Raw genomic sequence first — 16,220 nt, 5'->3', positions numbered from 1 at the left:
GGATGCTGTCACAGAGGATGCAGCAGAGGTCAATAGCTTAATATGTAATTAAGAAGGAAAATACTGTCAGTAATTTGAGGATGAGAGAGGGAGGGGGGGAGGAGGGGAGGGAGAAGGAAGAAAAGGAGGAGATCAAAGAGGAGATCGAAGAGGAGAGAGATGAAGGAGGGAGGAAGAGAAGGCGGACGGGGAGGGGGGGAAAGAGAGGAAGCAGCCATCCATTTCCATTCATCCATTCATCTTCTCTTTTGGGAGGGACCAACGAACTATGCAAATAATAATAACAATTGTAATCAACTATCTGACGACCTGCCTGTTTGTTCTGGTTCCTCCCTTCTCATCTATCCATCCATCCATCCATCCATCCATCCATCCATCAATCAATCAATCAATCAGCCAACACTTTAAGATTCTCTTAATTCTATTTCAACATCGCAGTACTCTCACTCTCTCTGATTCTGGTGTGACCATGTATGCTCACTGTCTTGCGCATTGACAGACACCTGTTGACTAATTGAGCCACTCACTCGACTCAGGCCTACGACTATGCGGAGCTTTACCCGACCAGGGATTCTATCTGTAATTCTGTATACAGCCCATCCTCAGTTCCTCACCACTGTCCCCAAGCTGAGACATACGAACGGACCACCACACTGGAGAACGCGGCAGACAGCATAATTCCAAACCCCCTTCCCAACTCCTCACCCTATGTCGCGCACAGCCTGTGAGAGATAGAGAGAGAGGCATCATGTCACTCCAACACTGATTACGATGCCCTTTTCCTCCAGGCGATTCTCCAACTCCTTCTGGTGTAACTTCCACCCATGCGAATGATGTGGCCCGGCGATGCGACTGGAAACCCGTTCTACTCCTCTATTGTATTGACTGTCCCTCCCAACAAAAGATTGGTGCAACCAAGCAAGATTATCTTCCTACCCAGGCCTTCTCTATGTACTGTACTGCAGGTCTGCAAACCAGCAGCAGCAGCAGCAGCAGCAGCAGCGCGCCGCCGCCGCCACCACCACCAATAACAGACTGCAGATTCGCATGGAACAAGAGGGGGAGCACATCATCATTCCAAACCGCTTCTTTTACCGAATGAACGCCGCTAGCGCTGCGTCTAGAAATTTCGCCGGCGCAGTGGATACCATACGCCCCCGGCGAGGGCTTCCCACTCGCTCCTTTGCCCTCGTACAGGAAAGTGGGCGAATTTTAAGCGTCCTTCGAGCATTTCGGGGAGGTCCCCAAACCAAGGAAAGACAAATGGATTCATCAATCCGTCCCCTGCCAAGCACGCGTTGTGGGACGTTGTCCGTTCGTCAGGGACACCGTCCGATCATAGTCCCGCCTCTAAGTGGGTTTCTGAACCCATTTATTGCCTCCCCATTCCCTGAAGGGGAAGGGGTGGGATGTCGAGTACGTATCCATTGAAAAACAAAAGGAAGCGAAAAAGAAAAGAAAAACGGAAGTCAAAGCAAACATGAAGTTGATGATGTTGAATTGTCAATCCCTCTTTGCCACCACAACGCGCTCGAATTCGCCCGCCCTTTCCCCAGAAAAGAAAAAGACACATCAAACCAGGCACCCCAAAATAAGTGCTTGACGCAGGGTGGATAAGAAAAGGCGGCGACGGGCGCGCAAACCGTCAATTGTGAAACTGGGAGAGACTGCGATGATCAACCTTAGGGAACAATAGCATCGATGATCTGCGTCTCCTAAAATGATACTGCGAGTCAAGGCTGCTTGCTGGTGGGTAACCACTAATTGCTCGTGATTCCTCCTGGATTATTAATTTGCGATATCGCAAGTCTGACGCCGGAGAAGTGCCTGCATACTGCATAGGGCGTCGGCAATTCGCTTCGATCGCGTCTGCGACTAAGCCTAGATCTTCCCTAGCCGTTTCCTCTCTCCTCTTCTTCGCAGTCCTATCGACACACGTCAATCCTAGTCCAATCGGATAGACGAGGTAGACAAACAAACCTCCAACGAGCCCAGGTACAGTACTTTCACACAGAGCCACAAGCAACGGATCAAGGAGAACAAAAGAACGAAAAGGGGCGTGAAAAAGCAATTCGGGGTACTATTGAACGCTTATCCGCGGCAACTTGGAATCATCACTAATGATATCAACTTCGGTGATGCTTCACTTCGACCCGCCGCCCCTCCTCTCCTCCTATTCATCCATACTAGTACTCCATAGAGTAGTGACTCCGTTTTACATATTCTTCACTAATCAACCCACCCTCCATTTTGGCATTGCGACTGGCCGGAACTGGGCCCAGAAACCCAGTAGCACGGGATCAGACCGCTTGGCCAGCATGATTAACAAACACTGGGATATTTTGGAACTGAATTCCGAGCTATTGGGCGAATCGAGGCACCCAATCCTCCTCATCTTCCCTATCACTAGTAGTCAGTGCCGGCGAAGAAGGCTATGGAGTATTACTTAGCGTCTACAAATGTCACAAAATTTCGGCAATTGCTCGGGACTCTCTCTTCAAAGGAAAACAAGATAAACCACGGTGTCAAACAACCCCCAAAACAAACTTCCTTTTTCCCGTGGGGGGGTCCCACGTTAGGAGGGATGGGGATGAATGGCGGCGCATCATTTTGACTTTTCAGTTCCCAGTCCCAAGGACCGTGGGTGATCGTCATCCCATGGTTTGTGCAGGGGCTCGACAAAGCTCCCCCCCCCCTCCAGGGAACCCTCTTAGACTCTTAGAGGCTTAGACAATTTAGACTACTACTAGATACGGTAAAGTAAGGCGCATCACTTCTGCGATACGAAGGCTCGTGCGAAAATCACCCAACTAAGTTCAATTCTGTTTGTTTGGTTCACCCTAGGACCAAGCAAGTCTACGGAGTAGCTCGGCCAATTTTATCTGGAATTAGTTACATAGTATCGGTGTCCTCTGGCTCTTATGTCCGACAAATGACATGCAAGATATCTGGAGATGATGATGAAAAACTTTTCCACAATTACTTATGCCAACTTCCCGGGGGAAGGCCAAGTATTCCTCCAAATGGAAAGAATTAACATCCTACCGCCCACCACCAAACATTCCCAAGAGAAATCACGATCAAGCAGCAGGGGGGGGAAGAGAGAGGGGTTTGCGGTCAAGTCGGTACTGAGCTAAACAAGATCATGTAGCAGTGCACACCGTTCGTGGTTGTTGGCACAGACGCAATATCGAAAAGACCTTGAGAAGCCCCTGGTTTCAGGGAGCTCTGGGGTACGCGAGCAGCATATCCTCCTCCACGACGTGCAACAGGACGCGGATCTTGAAGGCAGACGTCAACGATCCGGATTCCAGAAGCTGGGTCCGACCCTCCATGGCCTTCTGCAGCTCCTGCTGCACCATCGCCCAGTCCTGGTCGTGGTTCTGGCGGACGCGGATCTCAAAGTCGGTCCAGTCTAACTTCACGGAGGCCGCCACGACGACGGGCTTCGTGGTGGTCGGGGTGTGGCCGCTCACGTCGTGGCTCAGCTGGCGGGACGGGCTCCAGTCGTCCAGACGGCATTCCTGTCGCAGGTAGCGCATGAACTCCTCCGCCGAGCGGAAGTCGCGGTACGGGACCCAGACCGAGCCCATGCCTGGCTGGGAGGTAGCGGTGACCAGAAAATAGACGGGATCGTCCGGGTTGGCTTCGACGCCTGGAGTAGCCGTGGTGGTGGTGAAGGTGTCATCAGGAACAGGGTCGTCCGGGTTCATCATCACTTCCTGCGACTCCGGTCTGATGAGCGACTGCTTCTTGCTCTTGGACTTTCTCTTCTTGCGGCTTGCTTGTGGCTCCATCTTGATTGGAGAGTAGTCCGGCTTCTCGATCTCGAAGTTGTTGACAGGGGCCACGGGGATAGGCTCCGTCTTGACGGAATGGGAGCGCTCCTGCTTCGTCTTCGCAGGGTCACTCCACTTGGTCTTCCAGTCCACCATCATCACATCGCTATCAGACTCGATATCGCATTCTTGGGAAGTCATGATCGACTTGAAAGGGCGAATTCCCGTGGTTGAGGAACGTCTCACTGGACGAGCCATGTGAGGTGTGTATTCTTGGACGTCATCCGTGTCATCAACGACGGAGTCTGTCTCTCTGTATTCTTCGTCTGAAAAATTCTTAGACTTGCGCTTGGGCTTGCGTTCAACTTGCACGGCGACATGCGGCACTGGCGTCGTCACACGCTTGGTAGACCATGTCAGTTTTGATGCCATGTTCGTGCTGGTTTCGAGGGCAGTGGTTGCAGTGTTGTCCTAGTGATGCGTTTGAGATGAGTATATATCCAGGGTGCCAAAGGAACTCTAAGAGTAGATTCATAAGAGGAGAAGGGGAAACTCACTTTCGAGGGATCCTTGTCAGTGCGAAATCTTAGAGCACTTTTCGCCTTGCGTTCGAGGAGGATCATGATGGTTCGGATGATCCTGCAAGTGTCAACTTGATCAGGTGGCCATGAATGTGGGACTGGGTGATAGTGAATAACACGAGGAAGGGCCGCAACTTACTCCTCCCTTCTGTCGGGATATACGCAGAGACTGTTCGGATCCTTGATTGCTTCTTTCATCAAATACTTTCGACGGTTCTCTTCAGTGCCCCAATAAGTCTTTCCAACGTTTTCAACGAAAATTTCAGCGCATGTTCGTCGGAGAGCCTCTGAACTCAGTAACTCTCCCCATTCGAAGCCGCGAAATTGGACGTGTTCTCGAAGGCTGTCCAGAAACTTGCGTGAATGCTCTGACTTCAGATCGAGGAACACGGTAAAGTCCCGATCATTGTTGCCAGGCTTCAGCCCGCCTTCGTCGAGTTCGGCTTTCATAACATGATAGGGTACGTCCGAAGATGTGCTGGACGTGATTGACTTTCGTGTCATGATGTTCCTCAGCTTAGACACGATACACTAGTAAAGCATAAATGAAAGATTCTCTGGTGTTGACGGATCTTTAACTTCTAGCCTTCTGAAAAAAAGGTCGGATAGCAGGTGCGTTGAAGGTAGGAGGGTAACTGGGGAGTAGGTGTTCTGTGTTTCTTGTGTGAGCATGTGGGAAACCCCGAGAAAGGAGCCTGGCGATGATTGCAGTGAAGGACGATCAGAAGCCAGTGTTTCTCCTCATCGCCACGGCGATTATCTGGAAAACATAGTGTCTGCACTTGTGACAAAGCTTATGTTTTGCGGATCAGTCTTTGTCTTGAAATCATCATGTTGGTTCTTCCTTGCTCAACCGCCAGCGGATGAATCACTGAGAAAGAAAGGTATGACTATGCCTTTAGGGAAGTGGAGTCTGCAAGGGTGGCCAAACAGGAGAGAAGAAATTAGAAGTCATTAATTCATTCAAAGATGGAAAGGTCACGCCATCAAACAAGTGCTGGCACTCATCAACAACAGAATTGGGCAAGAGGTATCTCTAAAGACAAACAACGTTTGCTGAGCTAGGTATACATGGACGGTCTCCTCATTCCGCTCCCAAGTAGCGCAGTGAGTTCCTGAGTTCTTTGATAGCCGTATTGACATCATCGAATGTCAAGGCCGATACCGCCCAGCGAGCGTGCTTCTGCGCAAGCGCAATAGCTTGATCATCAACTGGCTGCGCATTCGTCGGACCAGAATGCGAAGCAACAGGTGCTGGTGCAGGAGGCGTGGGGCTCGGGAAGTTCTGGTGCGCTGGGCGGCTGACTACAGGGACGGTGCCTGACGTCGACTGCACGAAGGGTGGAGGCACTGCGGTATTAGGTGATGGCTTGCTGTAAAAATAGCTGGCATCATGAGAGGGCGCGGCTGGAGTGGCGGGCCCCATGTTGGATGGCGGGGGAAAGGAATGGAATGAGTCGGAAGGCGCAGGAGCACGATTCCCGTCTATTTTCCCAGGGGTGTCCGGGAGATCAGGTACGGGGTCCGATGAAGATGCAAATTTCTCCGGTGCAGATGGTAGCTCCAGTCCTTGTTCCGTATCGTCCTCCGCTTTGGCTTCGGAAGGTGACCCAGTCCGCTGGTAAGCAGGGGCACGGTATCTCGTCGTGTTTGGTGTGTCTGGTAGAACAAGCGGTGCTTGCGACGCTTCTTCGGAGTCCTCCTGGACGTCCTCTACGGACGGCTGCCTCGGCTGGACGGGCAGGGATCCGACAATGGCCTGCACTTCCGGATCATCTGGTCTAGGCTCTAGATCAGCCACAGCATCTTCCTCCTCCTCAGCGGCGACGGGATTCGACGCATTCGGATCTTCTCCAGCTTTGATTGCTTTGATGATTCTGACAGCGTGGTACTTGGCGAACTTGATCTTCGCAGCGATTTCGGCATCCGGAGGGTTCCAGATTTGGCATAATTCTAGGAAGGTGGCAGCCGCCTGGAATGTATCTGCTGTTTGTCTTAGGCTACAGTTAGCTGTCATCCTATCTGAGCTCGTTGCGTAGGGCGGAACGGACTTCGTCACTTTGTTGGCCTTCATCGTCGCCTCCGCACGCCCAAGGACCTCCAAAGCAAATTGCTCTACATATGCATTGGCTGCGACAGCATCCGTCACAGCGTCATTGTCGGGGTTTTCGTTCTTGAACTTTAATGAGAGAGTGATAGCAATGTCAGCGCCCAGATACTGCACACAAGGGGTAGTAGACCAGCATTGCGCCTGACTCACCTCCTCCAGTTTGTCCACCAGCTCCGTCGTATACAGCTTGACCTCATCATCAGAAGTGTGCAGCCCTCTCTCAATAATTTGATTCACAATCCAGAAGTTGCCTAAAAAAAGTGGAAAAGGGACCCTTAATTAGACTCAGATCACATTCAGGCAGCACGGACTTTAGGCGCACAAATGACACTTACACCAGTAGGCCACGACGGGCTTTGCGCGTTCAAGCTGAGCTGCCCTGAGGGCAAATCGCCCGATATCCGCGGATTTCAAGCTAGCGGGGATATTGCTGGCCATGAGGTCGGTGTGGGAAAGTTGATTTTGGGCACTGGCGTTGTTTGTTGTTTGGAGGGGTGAAAGATAACGCGATGCAGGCGGGGATGACGTTCCGGAGCGGGAACTGCACCGAACGTTAGACTAACCAACCGTAGACTAACCTCCTCGGCACAGCTGCAGGCTCCTGCTTCGCTGCTTGGCGACTTTACTCATTCTACATATCTCTGTACAAGCAGAATCATATATCACCCACTTTGATGTTAGTTTCTCCTTGAGATTCAATTATCACTCATTTAAGTCTCAGGTTGGCTTTGAAAATTCTTCCCTGACGAAGAATTAGCATGCGGAATGCTCTTGAGGTACAGTATAATGTTCTGCGCTATGCTTTCGAGCCGACATGACACCGCTAGACTAATCATGCATCCTCAACTATCCATTCTCCAACGTACACCTTCTCTTCGCCTAGAATTTCCACCTCGAACTGGTCTTCGACCTGTCCTCCAGGTCCTCCAATTCGCTCGATGACAATCCAGGCTCCGCCACGGTCCTCAAGCCTGGGGTGCAGATTGAAGTCCTCAATGCGCACACCCGAAATGGCATCACTGTGGTTTCCGTCTTCAGATGTTGCCAGTATCTCTTTGTAAGGTCCTTGACCGAGTTCCACGGTCATCAGCATAGGCGAAGGCCCAACGGATCGGTTCGCAATCGTGGATTGCCTGCTTCTTCCAATTATCTTAAGGCGCGTCAGCCGCGGGGTCTCCAGCGGCGCCAGCATCCGGTCTTTCCCAGGGGACAAGACTCCAATGTCTGAGATTACTGCGCGTCGCCCAGCTGCCTCTGGCGCCAGCGGCTTCACTTCACATGGACCGGAAGAAGAAACCCAGAGGTTGAAGCTTCCCAATTGATCAGGCGCGAAAGTCGAACAGACGATTGTGTAGACACCTTCACTAAGCCCCTGTTTTTCTGCAAGCGAGCCACCGCGACGGTAGTCACCACTGTCGGCAGCAATGTCGCGGCTTCGAACTCGGGATATACGCTGACCGTTAGACCAGAACAGCTTAACATGCGTTGCTAATTCAGGCTCCTCTGGCTCAAGCAGGAGCGAAATATCGGTTGCACTGCCGATTCTAAAGGTAAATTGAGGGTTGAATGGATATCGGGCTGACTCGGCGTTTCCTCCTGCAGTCGAAGGCGTCCAGGAGCTATGGACTTTTGTTGTGAATTTGTATTTATTCTGTGCATGCGCAATGCCCACTGGGGTAGAGGACAGTGCAGATAGTGTGAAATGTTGCTTCGCGGATGGTAAGGATTGTTCGGATACTACCAGGGTGTAGGTCGTATATGAAGGCATGTCTAATCTCATTAGGGTGTTCGGCGAATCAACATAGGGGCCGCGATGAAGTGCCCCATCACTCAAAGAGACTCGCTGACCACTTGCATCAAACACATAGAGGCTGATGAATCCGGGCTCGTCGCAATGGGCAGATGGCTCAGATTCGTCGTGATGGTCGACTGTCCGAAAATGCTTTCCAAGCAGTAACCAGACGGTACCGCCAGCATTGCTGGACACAGAAAACTGAGGGTTCTTGGCGAAACAACCAGCCAGTCCTCTGTCAGTTGTGAGGTCCCATGTAAAATGAAGATCTTGTCGGCATCTAAACAGGGAGGGATTCCAATTCAGATATAGATTTTCAAAATTCTGAAGAACGTCCTCGCAGTCCATCCAAAAGGTTCCAGGTGAGACTTGAGACGTATCTCCGTAGCCAGAGCTGAGTTCGAAGTTGCTGTCATGGTCATAGTCGCCAGCCCATGGGTTCTTCACGAGCATTTGACGGCGGCTTCCGGTCTCCTTCATATCCAGAATAGCATAGTCATGCTCGCTCACTAAGCCAAGCTCCTCCTGCTCCCTTTCTGTCAATCTTCCGGTACCTATTGTCAGAAGAACATCACCGGCTTGAAATGCTTTATAAAGCCGCCTCCAGATTTGTTCGCCAGTGACGTCTTCATGGTGAAGGAAGACTTGCTCGGGGATCCATCCTGTCAGCACCCACAGGTCTGTTCCAGAGTTACTTCCAGGAAAATCATATCCCCCGCGAAGCTTCAGGTACGCTTTCTCCACCAAGGCAGGCCATATATAGCAAGGATTGCTTCGGTCGACCACGTGAAGTGACCGTGACTTTTTCGACGATGGTAGGCGATCATCAATGATCACCTTGCGAAAACACCCATTGAAATAAAAACAGAAGATGTATTTCCCCGAAGGTGAAAGTCTGGGATCGGTGTAGCGAAAATCGCAGGGATATGCCACCGGGTAATGGAGCTGGAACTGTCAGATCCGCTCAAATATGTCGCGATTGCAGTGAGTTGGCTTACCTTATCTAATCCACGCTCGTACCTAGATGTAATAGCGCACAGACTAGCAACGACAGAGCAATCCGTTACCATGTCCTGCACCAAATCAGTCTTCTCTGTTACAGCCATTGCCGGGACAGTGGAAATGTCTGTTTCTCCTGCGTGTTTTTGCAATAGGAGCTCCTTTGGTCGTTTCCAGCCCGCAAAAACATCCCTCTGCTGTTTTGAGAGATGGAGTTCGGGTGAGTCTCTGGTTCAGGTCAGGAGGATTCATGTCTTGAAGTGCATAAGTAGTCCACATACGTAAAGAGGCCCTCCCCAAGTTGTCGTTCAAACTCATCAGATCCTGGAGCACTTGACCATGGCGGAAAGATCGCATGATTCAATTTTGCACTCTCGAGAAGAATGATTTCCTCCCGGGTTGTGAGTTTGCGCACCGATCTAGGGTATCGAGTCACTGGATCATTGCTGCCATGGTCGAGAATCGCAAGGCGCCAATCTTTGGCTGCCTTGATTCTCTCGGCCCGGAGAAGCCAATCTTTGCACTTAGCGTCTAGAGCCTTTTTGTCCTTTGAGGTTGACGACAAGCTTAAGGCTTTCATGTAGTGCTCGGCAGCGGTGATAGCTGCTTCAAGAGCCTCGGCTTGAGATGTAGCGGCAAGTACATCTTCCTCGGCTTTCTGTAACATCGTCAATCCAAGATGCTTTTAATTTCAACTGCAGATGAGAATAGGGCCCAAGATTCCATACCAAGGCTTGGCTGATTTGCAAGTTCTGTGAAACAGCAGCAGCTCGAGACATGCTGGTGTGTGAGAGAGCCAGATTCTAGAAGGTCTAATAACACAGCAACGACTGTCATCCAGCAGCGATGAGAAGCTGAGCAGTGAACGCGCCGCGGGGCATTCCGAGCAAGGTGCAATAGGGCAAATAGTGATTAGATTGATAAGAAAGGGTATTTGCAGTTGAGTCGGTTCAGATAGCCTAACGAAGATGAATGGTAGACTACGGTATCACGCTCAGTGCGGGACCCGCTTCCTGCCTTCTCAGGCAGCTGCTCATCTTCCCTCGCTGCTATTCTGCCGTGCTATACCGCCCTGTCTTGGAGTATAAGATATTCACATACACATACTGCGCGTGGATTGTAGTAGAAAGCTTTCTTGTTTTCTTGGACAGAAAGTCGTGATGTGCAGTGATGTACAACTGTGAACCCCAGGCTTCAAGCCCAAGCTCTCTTTTTGTTGACCGGCTCAATGACAAGTAGAAACTATGGGACTTCCGTCTAGAGCCGCCTAATTAGGTAATGATAAAGCCGGTCTCCAGTCAGACAGGTTGAAAGGATGCATGCTGTACAGAATTCTTGTCTAGGGGCTAGATAAACGATGACCAGTCTATAACAAGATATATTCACTATCCCTACAGTACGACATACAGATCTACCTAGGTAGCTGGTCAGGTGAAAGAACCTTAATGTTGACTCCTGTGTGGACCGGAGAAGAAGGACGGGAATGGAGAGTTAACGTCCCAGACCGATAAGAGTAACGGACCTCGGCTCGTTTCGTCATGCGAGCACCGACGATCAACCACGCCGAGGTGCGATGGGAAACCCCCGGCTGGTTCTTTGCAGCAGATCACATCTAGTTTTCTGGATTTCTGGATTTCTTTTGTCATGTCTCATTTTCTCTTCCTCCCAAGCGCTTTAAGGGTCTTCACTTATTCTTATCTCTTCCCCCCGAATTAGTCTGATCTCTGATCCTCATTGTCCACTGTAACTTTTAACAGTTTCCAACGTGGTTCTGACACGCTACGTTGACTCTCCCGTCTTCCCCCCCCCCGCTCACGATCAAGGCCCCAGTTATTCCGCACCGCTAAACCTCCAAGTGAGGGAAATTAGCATTCGACTCTTACTTAAAAATAGGCGATATCGGTCTCGCGCTGGACGATACTCACAATAATTGATATTGTACTCATCTCAAATCCCCTCTCATATCATAAACTGAGAGCACATCGCCTCACTTTCCTCTACACAAAATGGCCGGTCAATCGAAACCCGCGCTCTCGCCGTGGGGCAGCGCTGTTGCAGGTGCAACGGGTGCCGTGCTTGCAAACGCAATGGTCTACCCTCTCGATCTGTGAGCAATTGACCCTTTGTATATCGCTAGCATACTACGTAATGCGGTGAATTTGAGCTAACTAGCTACGTTACTCTACCCCCAGTGTGAAAACCAAACTTCAAGTACAAGTGAAGCAAGCGGACGAGACGAAGAAAGAAGGTTCCGATGAGACGGTACACTACAAATCGACTCTGGATGCCATCAACAAGATCGTGGAGAAGGAAGGTATCGAAGGGCTATATTCCGGCATCACGGGGGCTTTGATCGGCGTTGCGTCCACCAACTTTGCCTATTTCTACTGGTACACCATTGTACGATCACTCTACATGGCATCCAACAAGGTACCTAAGCCCCCGGGTACTGCAATTGAGCTCTCGCTTGGCGCTGTCGCTGGCGCTGTCGCCCAGATCTTCACTATTCCGGTATCTGTCATCACTACGAGACAACAGACGCAAGACAAGAGCGAGCGCAAAGGTCTGGTCGAGACAGGCAGAGAGATCGTGAACAGCGAGGACGGCTGGACTGGTTTGTGGCGAGGACTCAAGGCTAGTCTGATCCTCGTCGTCAATCCCGCTATAACCTACGGGGCATATCAGCGGTTGAAGGATGTCCTATTTCCGGGAAAGACCAACTTAAAGCCTTGGGAGGCATTCCGTGAGCAGCTCACGTACCTTCCGTTTTGATGTTCACTCATGCTGATTGTCTCTCTCCATCACAGTTCTTGGTGCCCTTTCTAAGACTCTGGCCACGATTGCGACGCAGCCATTGATCGTAGCCAAGGTCGGCCTTCAGTCGCGACCGCCCCCCAGCCGTGAAGGCAAACCCTTCAAGACCTTCAGCGAGGTCATGCGCTACATTATCAAAAATGAGGGAGCGCTATCTCTATTCAAGGGCATTGGACCTCAGATCACTAAGGGTCTCCTCGTGCAGGGTCTGTTGATGATGACGAAAGAACGGTAAGCTTGTCTCGGAGTATGCTCATTAGCACAAGCTGATCATTTACAGTGTTGAACTCATCTTCGTTCTTCTGTTCGCCTATCTACGCAGAATCCGGGCGCAGAAGCTCAAGAAGGTGGTGGATTCCGCAGCATCGACAGCCAAGACCAGTCTGCCAGTTACCTTGAAATGATCTCTATCACTTCATCTTAACGCGTCAGATACACATATATACTCCTTACTATTTTCTTCCTATAGCAGACATGACCCCTAGACTTCACATTCTATTCACCCCCGATCTGACAAATTTAACCTTGATTTCATTCATGCTTTGATAATTGGTATACCGAGCACGCCCACTATTACCGGATAGCTAGCATTGTGCAACATTGATCATAATGTATACATACGCTGGAATCTCCATAGAACCATGACAATATACAAAGATTGGATCATATATTTTGGTAGACACCATAGTGAACCCAGAACCAACGAGACCGGAATATCAGTAAACACTCGACAATTTTGAGAGAACCGCTTCAACCCAAGAGAGCGGATAGCTATAGTCTAGACATATATCCATCCGTAGGGCCGCAGTTCACCTCGGCAACTACCCAACTGCCGAAACCAAAACACATGGACTAAACCGCCTCACCGCTAATCAACTAATCAACACTCAGCGACCAGCACCAACCCCTAAACCGAGCCAACTCCGCCCTCGTCTCCCCCTTCATTCCCAGAACGAAAAAAAAACCCACCACACCCAGCGAAAGCCTCACACCAAGCGGGGGAAGACTATGAGCCGTGATGAGATGGCCGCCATGGGGTCCCAAATCTCCCACCACCACCGAGAACAACAACAATGACCGGCACTCCTACGCCAACATCATCGACTGGCGCGCCTTCGCCGAGCCCCGAACCCTGATCGCCACGGGGATCCTCACCACCGGCATCCTCGGCGCCGTGGCCCTCCACAGGCGCTACCTGCGCTGGTTCCCGGACGCCGGCAGCATCTTGCCCTCGTACATGCGGCGCAGGAGTATCTTGGGGAGGGTGACGAGCGTCGGCGACGGGGATAACTTCCGGCTGTATCACACGCCCGGGGGCCGGTTGGCCGGGTGGGGGTGGTTGCCGTGGAAGAAGGTTCCGACGTCGAAGAAGGAGTTGAGGGATAAGACGGTATGCTACCTTGTTGCGGTGAATTCTTACTTTCGCGAGAAGGGGGAACAATTGGGGGCGGAGAGAGGCTCTTCTATATTCCACCAAATCCTCGTCTGGGTGGCTTGCTTGCTTGTTTTTGGCCCACAGAACTAACTCTCGTCGTTGTTGTCCACGAAAAGATTCACGTCCGTCTGGCAGGCATCGACGCCCCCGAACTCGCGCACTTCGGTCGGCCCGCGCAGCCCTTCAGCAAGGAAGCCCACGAGTGGCTCACGGCGTATCTGAGCAATCGGCGGGTGCGCGCGTACGTCCACCGCCAAGATCAGTACCAGCGCGTGGTCGCGACGGTGGTGGTGCGGCGGGCGCTCGACTTCCCCGTCCCCTTCCGGCGGCGCGATGTCTCGTACGAGATGCTGCGGAAGGGGCTCGCGACCGTCTACGAGGCCAAGTCCGGAGCGGAATTCGGCGGCGCCGCGACCGAGCACAAGTACCGCCAGGCGGAGTGGTGGGCCAAGCTGCGCGGGTTGGGGATGTGGAAGGGGTTCCGCCGCAACAACGCGTGGGAGAGTCCCCGGGACTATAAGACACGGATGGGGCTGGAGAACCCAATACAGTTGAAGGAGGAGACGAAGAAGATTTAGAAAAAAAAATTTTCCAGGAAAGGGGGGTAAATTACCGCGTGCCCCTATTCCCTTGTTTCGGTGCAGATTACAACGTCTACGCGCTTATGACGATACGGCCCATTTTCATATATCCCGGCGATATCTTAAGCTTGCACATTGAGTTCATCCATGAATATTCGTGTCCGTTGACGAAGACATTCCAAGAGGACGCCCTGGTTTTGGTGGGCATTGGCATATCGTAACCTCCGTTAAGACCTGACACATCAGTCATCTTGGCCACACAAGTGATGCCAGCTGTCTTGAACAAGACATTATCTAGCTGCAGAGAGGGTAAAACATATAGAAAGGCATGCTCATGCGTGCAATCCATCAAGGACCGCAGTAATGCAAAAAGCTGAAAAGGGAACCCCGAATAAAGAGAAATGGATATGTATGATACAGAAAAAGATGTCCGATATCGGCATCCAGGGAGAGCACACTAAAATCACTTAGCAGAAGTGTCGCTCGATCTCGGCGAAAAGCTTGGGACTGATTTCATCGCTCGAGTCGCCCTCAACGCGCCAGAGACAGCCCTTGCGCTGGTAGTGCTCGAGCAGGGCCTTGCTCGTTTCCTCGAACTTGTGCAGCCGCTGCTTCCACGTATCGATCGAGTCGTCCTGTCTCTGGGTCAACGGCTCGCCGGTAACATCATCCTTGCCGGGCACCTTGGGCGCGTTGAAATCGGCATTGTAGACTCTTCCGGACGGTTCGTGGACCCAGCGCGACCCTATGCGGGAGAGAATGACTGATGGAGGTGTGACGAGGTGGACGACGAAGTTCACGGGCACGAGGTTGTCGAGGCTTGACGCCTGCGTCGCGGTGCGAGGAAATCCGTCGAGGATGAAGGAAGCATTGGCAGAGACCGACGGAGAGTTGGGTGTGGCTGCTGCTGCTGCTGTCGTTGATGTGGGTGTGGGTGGAGGAAGCCAGCCTTTGGACTCGAGTTCCGACGATATAAGCTCGAGGATCATCGAATCGGGCACAAGGTTACCGGACTGCATTGCGGCCTCGGCTTTGAGACCTATCGCACCAGAAAAAGAGCGTTAGCCATTTGTCGCAACGATTTCAAGCAATTGTTCCCGATGGGACTCAACATACCCAGGGGTGTTTTCCTCCGCACATTTTCCCGGAGGAGGTCGCCGGAGCTTATGGAGGCTAGGTCGGGGAATCTCGTGAGGAGTCGCTCTGTTTGTGTTCCTTTTCCGACTCCAGGTGCACCTATGAGGATGATTCGCGCAGCTTTTCTGAGCGGTCGGATAGCGCGTGTCATTGTTGTGTGTTTGTTTTTGCTGTTCAGGAGAGGGGGAGGTCTAATGCTCTAGGTAGGTATTATCGCGCCCGCAATGCAAGGCTAACCCAAGGGCTTTGAGAGGCACGTCGGCTTGTTGAGAATTGTTGAGCCGTCTAACTCGTTCAAGACAGGGACAGATAACGGGAAGGCGGTACGCTATATGATGTCCATGATGGTGATTATTGATACATAAGTTGTAGTTGGAAGGGAGATATTTGGATGGAAGGAAGCGATGATAGATGTCGGTTGGTCCTGCGCCTACGCCCTTATCAAGGATGGCTGGTGCTCAGCTGATGCAATGACATTCAATTCTGGACTCGAGTCGGCAACACTCGCGAAATCGTGGGGTTGATTTGTAGATGATTCCCTCTTTAGGAAGTCGGTGAGCGGAGTTCGATCCGGGGCTTTCTGCTTCCCTTTTGTGGCTTGGAAATATAGTGCAGTGGACGGATGATGGTAGCACTACCTCAATAATAGGTGTATATGAAATTCCAGTTCTATGATATACTACTGCAAATTGATAGGTCTTCTCCCGCAGGCCAATGCCACTCTTCTAGAAGAGCTCACAAGCTTACATGGCTGATCAAAAATCAAGCAGACAAAACTTGGGATTACGCCTTTGTGGTCATCAAACCGCCGAATTTGCTGGTGATGCCGGCGACTATGCTAAGCAAGACTTCTGCCGCACAGGCATTGCGAGAGATTCGTGGCGTCGAATGAGGATTCGACCCTATTGGAGATTCATGTGAGGCCAGGCTAGAGCTTGTCAAGCCTATACTCGTGCGCACACAGGACCGAAACCGCGACGATGCCATCTGCT

At 51.4% G+C, this 16,220-nt stretch overlaps 6 protein-coding genes across 6 annotated transcripts; 2 read left to right on the top strand and 4 right to left on the bottom strand.

Annotated features, from left to right (window-relative positions):
* Positions 1 to 3,127: 3,127 nt before the first annotated feature.
* Positions 3,128 to 5,154, bottom strand: BO86DRAFT_175667 (uncharacterized protein). Its single transcript, XM_025666544.1, has 3 exons — positions 4,500 to 5,154; positions 4,337 to 4,418; positions 3,128 to 4,250 (listed from the first exon to the last, which is right to left on the bottom strand). The coding sequence occupies exons 1-3, from the start codon at positions 4,862 to 4,864 to the stop codon at positions 3,219 to 3,221; spliced, it is 1,479 nt and encodes a 492-aa protein (XP_025524592.1). The 5' UTR covers positions 4,865 to 5,154; the 3' UTR covers positions 3,128 to 3,218.
* Positions 5,155 to 5,331: 177 nt separating this feature from the next.
* Positions 5,332 to 6,955, bottom strand: BO86DRAFT_391568 (uncharacterized protein). The gene is made up of 4 exons (XM_025672629.1): positions 6,806 to 6,955; positions 6,621 to 6,721; positions 6,412 to 6,539; positions 5,332 to 6,354 (listed from the first exon to the last, which is right to left on the bottom strand). The coding sequence occupies exons 1-4, from the start codon at positions 6,906 to 6,908 to the stop codon at positions 5,445 to 5,447; spliced, it is 1,242 nt and encodes a 413-aa protein (XP_025524591.1). The 5' UTR covers positions 6,909 to 6,955; the 3' UTR covers positions 5,332 to 5,444.
* A 246-nt stretch (positions 6,956 to 7,201) lies between these two features.
* On the bottom strand, positions 7,202 to 10,247 carry BO86DRAFT_344699 (calpain-like protease PalBory). The gene is made up of 4 exons (XM_025669182.1): positions 9,990 to 10,247; positions 9,543 to 9,919; positions 9,261 to 9,489; positions 7,202 to 9,207 (listed from the first exon to the last, which is right to left on the bottom strand). The coding sequence occupies exons 1-4, from the start codon at positions 10,038 to 10,040 to the stop codon at positions 7,303 to 7,305; spliced, it is 2,562 nt and encodes an 853-aa protein (XP_025524590.1). The 5' UTR covers positions 10,041 to 10,247; the 3' UTR covers positions 7,202 to 7,302.
* A 624-nt stretch (positions 10,248 to 10,871) lies between these two features.
* On the top strand, positions 10,872 to 12,719 carry BO86DRAFT_344695 (putative peroxisomal carrier protein). Its single transcript, XM_025669181.1, has 4 exons — positions 10,872 to 11,368; positions 11,454 to 12,004; positions 12,069 to 12,306; positions 12,356 to 12,719. The coding sequence occupies exons 1-4, from the start codon at positions 11,268 to 11,270 to the stop codon at positions 12,477 to 12,479; spliced, it is 1,014 nt and encodes a 337-aa protein (XP_025524589.1). The 5' UTR covers positions 10,872 to 11,267; the 3' UTR covers positions 12,480 to 12,719.
* A 221-nt stretch (positions 12,720 to 12,940) lies between these two features.
* Positions 12,941 to 14,401, top strand: BO86DRAFT_391565 (thermonuclease family protein). Its single transcript, XM_025672628.1, has 2 exons — positions 12,941 to 13,465; positions 13,627 to 14,401. The coding sequence occupies exons 1-2, from the start codon at positions 13,094 to 13,096 to the stop codon at positions 14,086 to 14,088; spliced, it is 834 nt and encodes a 277-aa protein (XP_025524588.1). The 5' UTR covers positions 12,941 to 13,093; the 3' UTR covers positions 14,089 to 14,401.
* On the bottom strand, positions 14,229 to 15,679 carry BO86DRAFT_344689 (adenylate kinase ADK2). The gene is made up of 2 exons (XM_025669180.1): positions 15,208 to 15,679; positions 14,229 to 15,130 (listed from the first exon to the last, which is right to left on the bottom strand). The coding sequence occupies exons 1-2, from the start codon at positions 15,377 to 15,379 to the stop codon at positions 14,559 to 14,561; spliced, it is 744 nt and encodes a 247-aa protein (XP_025524587.1). The 5' UTR covers positions 15,380 to 15,679; the 3' UTR covers positions 14,229 to 14,558.
* Between the last annotated feature and the right edge of the window lie 541 nt (positions 15,680 to 16,220).

Source organism: Aspergillus japonicus (genome assembly GCF_003184785.1).
Source record: "Aspergillus japonicus CBS 114.51 unplaced genomic scaffold BO86scaffold_54, whole genome shotgun sequence".
Classification (NCBI taxonomy): domain Eukaryota; kingdom Fungi; phylum Ascomycota; class Eurotiomycetes; order Eurotiales; family Aspergillaceae; genus Aspergillus; species Aspergillus japonicus.
The sequence above is the reverse complement of the archived record's forward strand: the minus strand, read 5'-3'. Positions and strand labels throughout refer to the sequence as shown.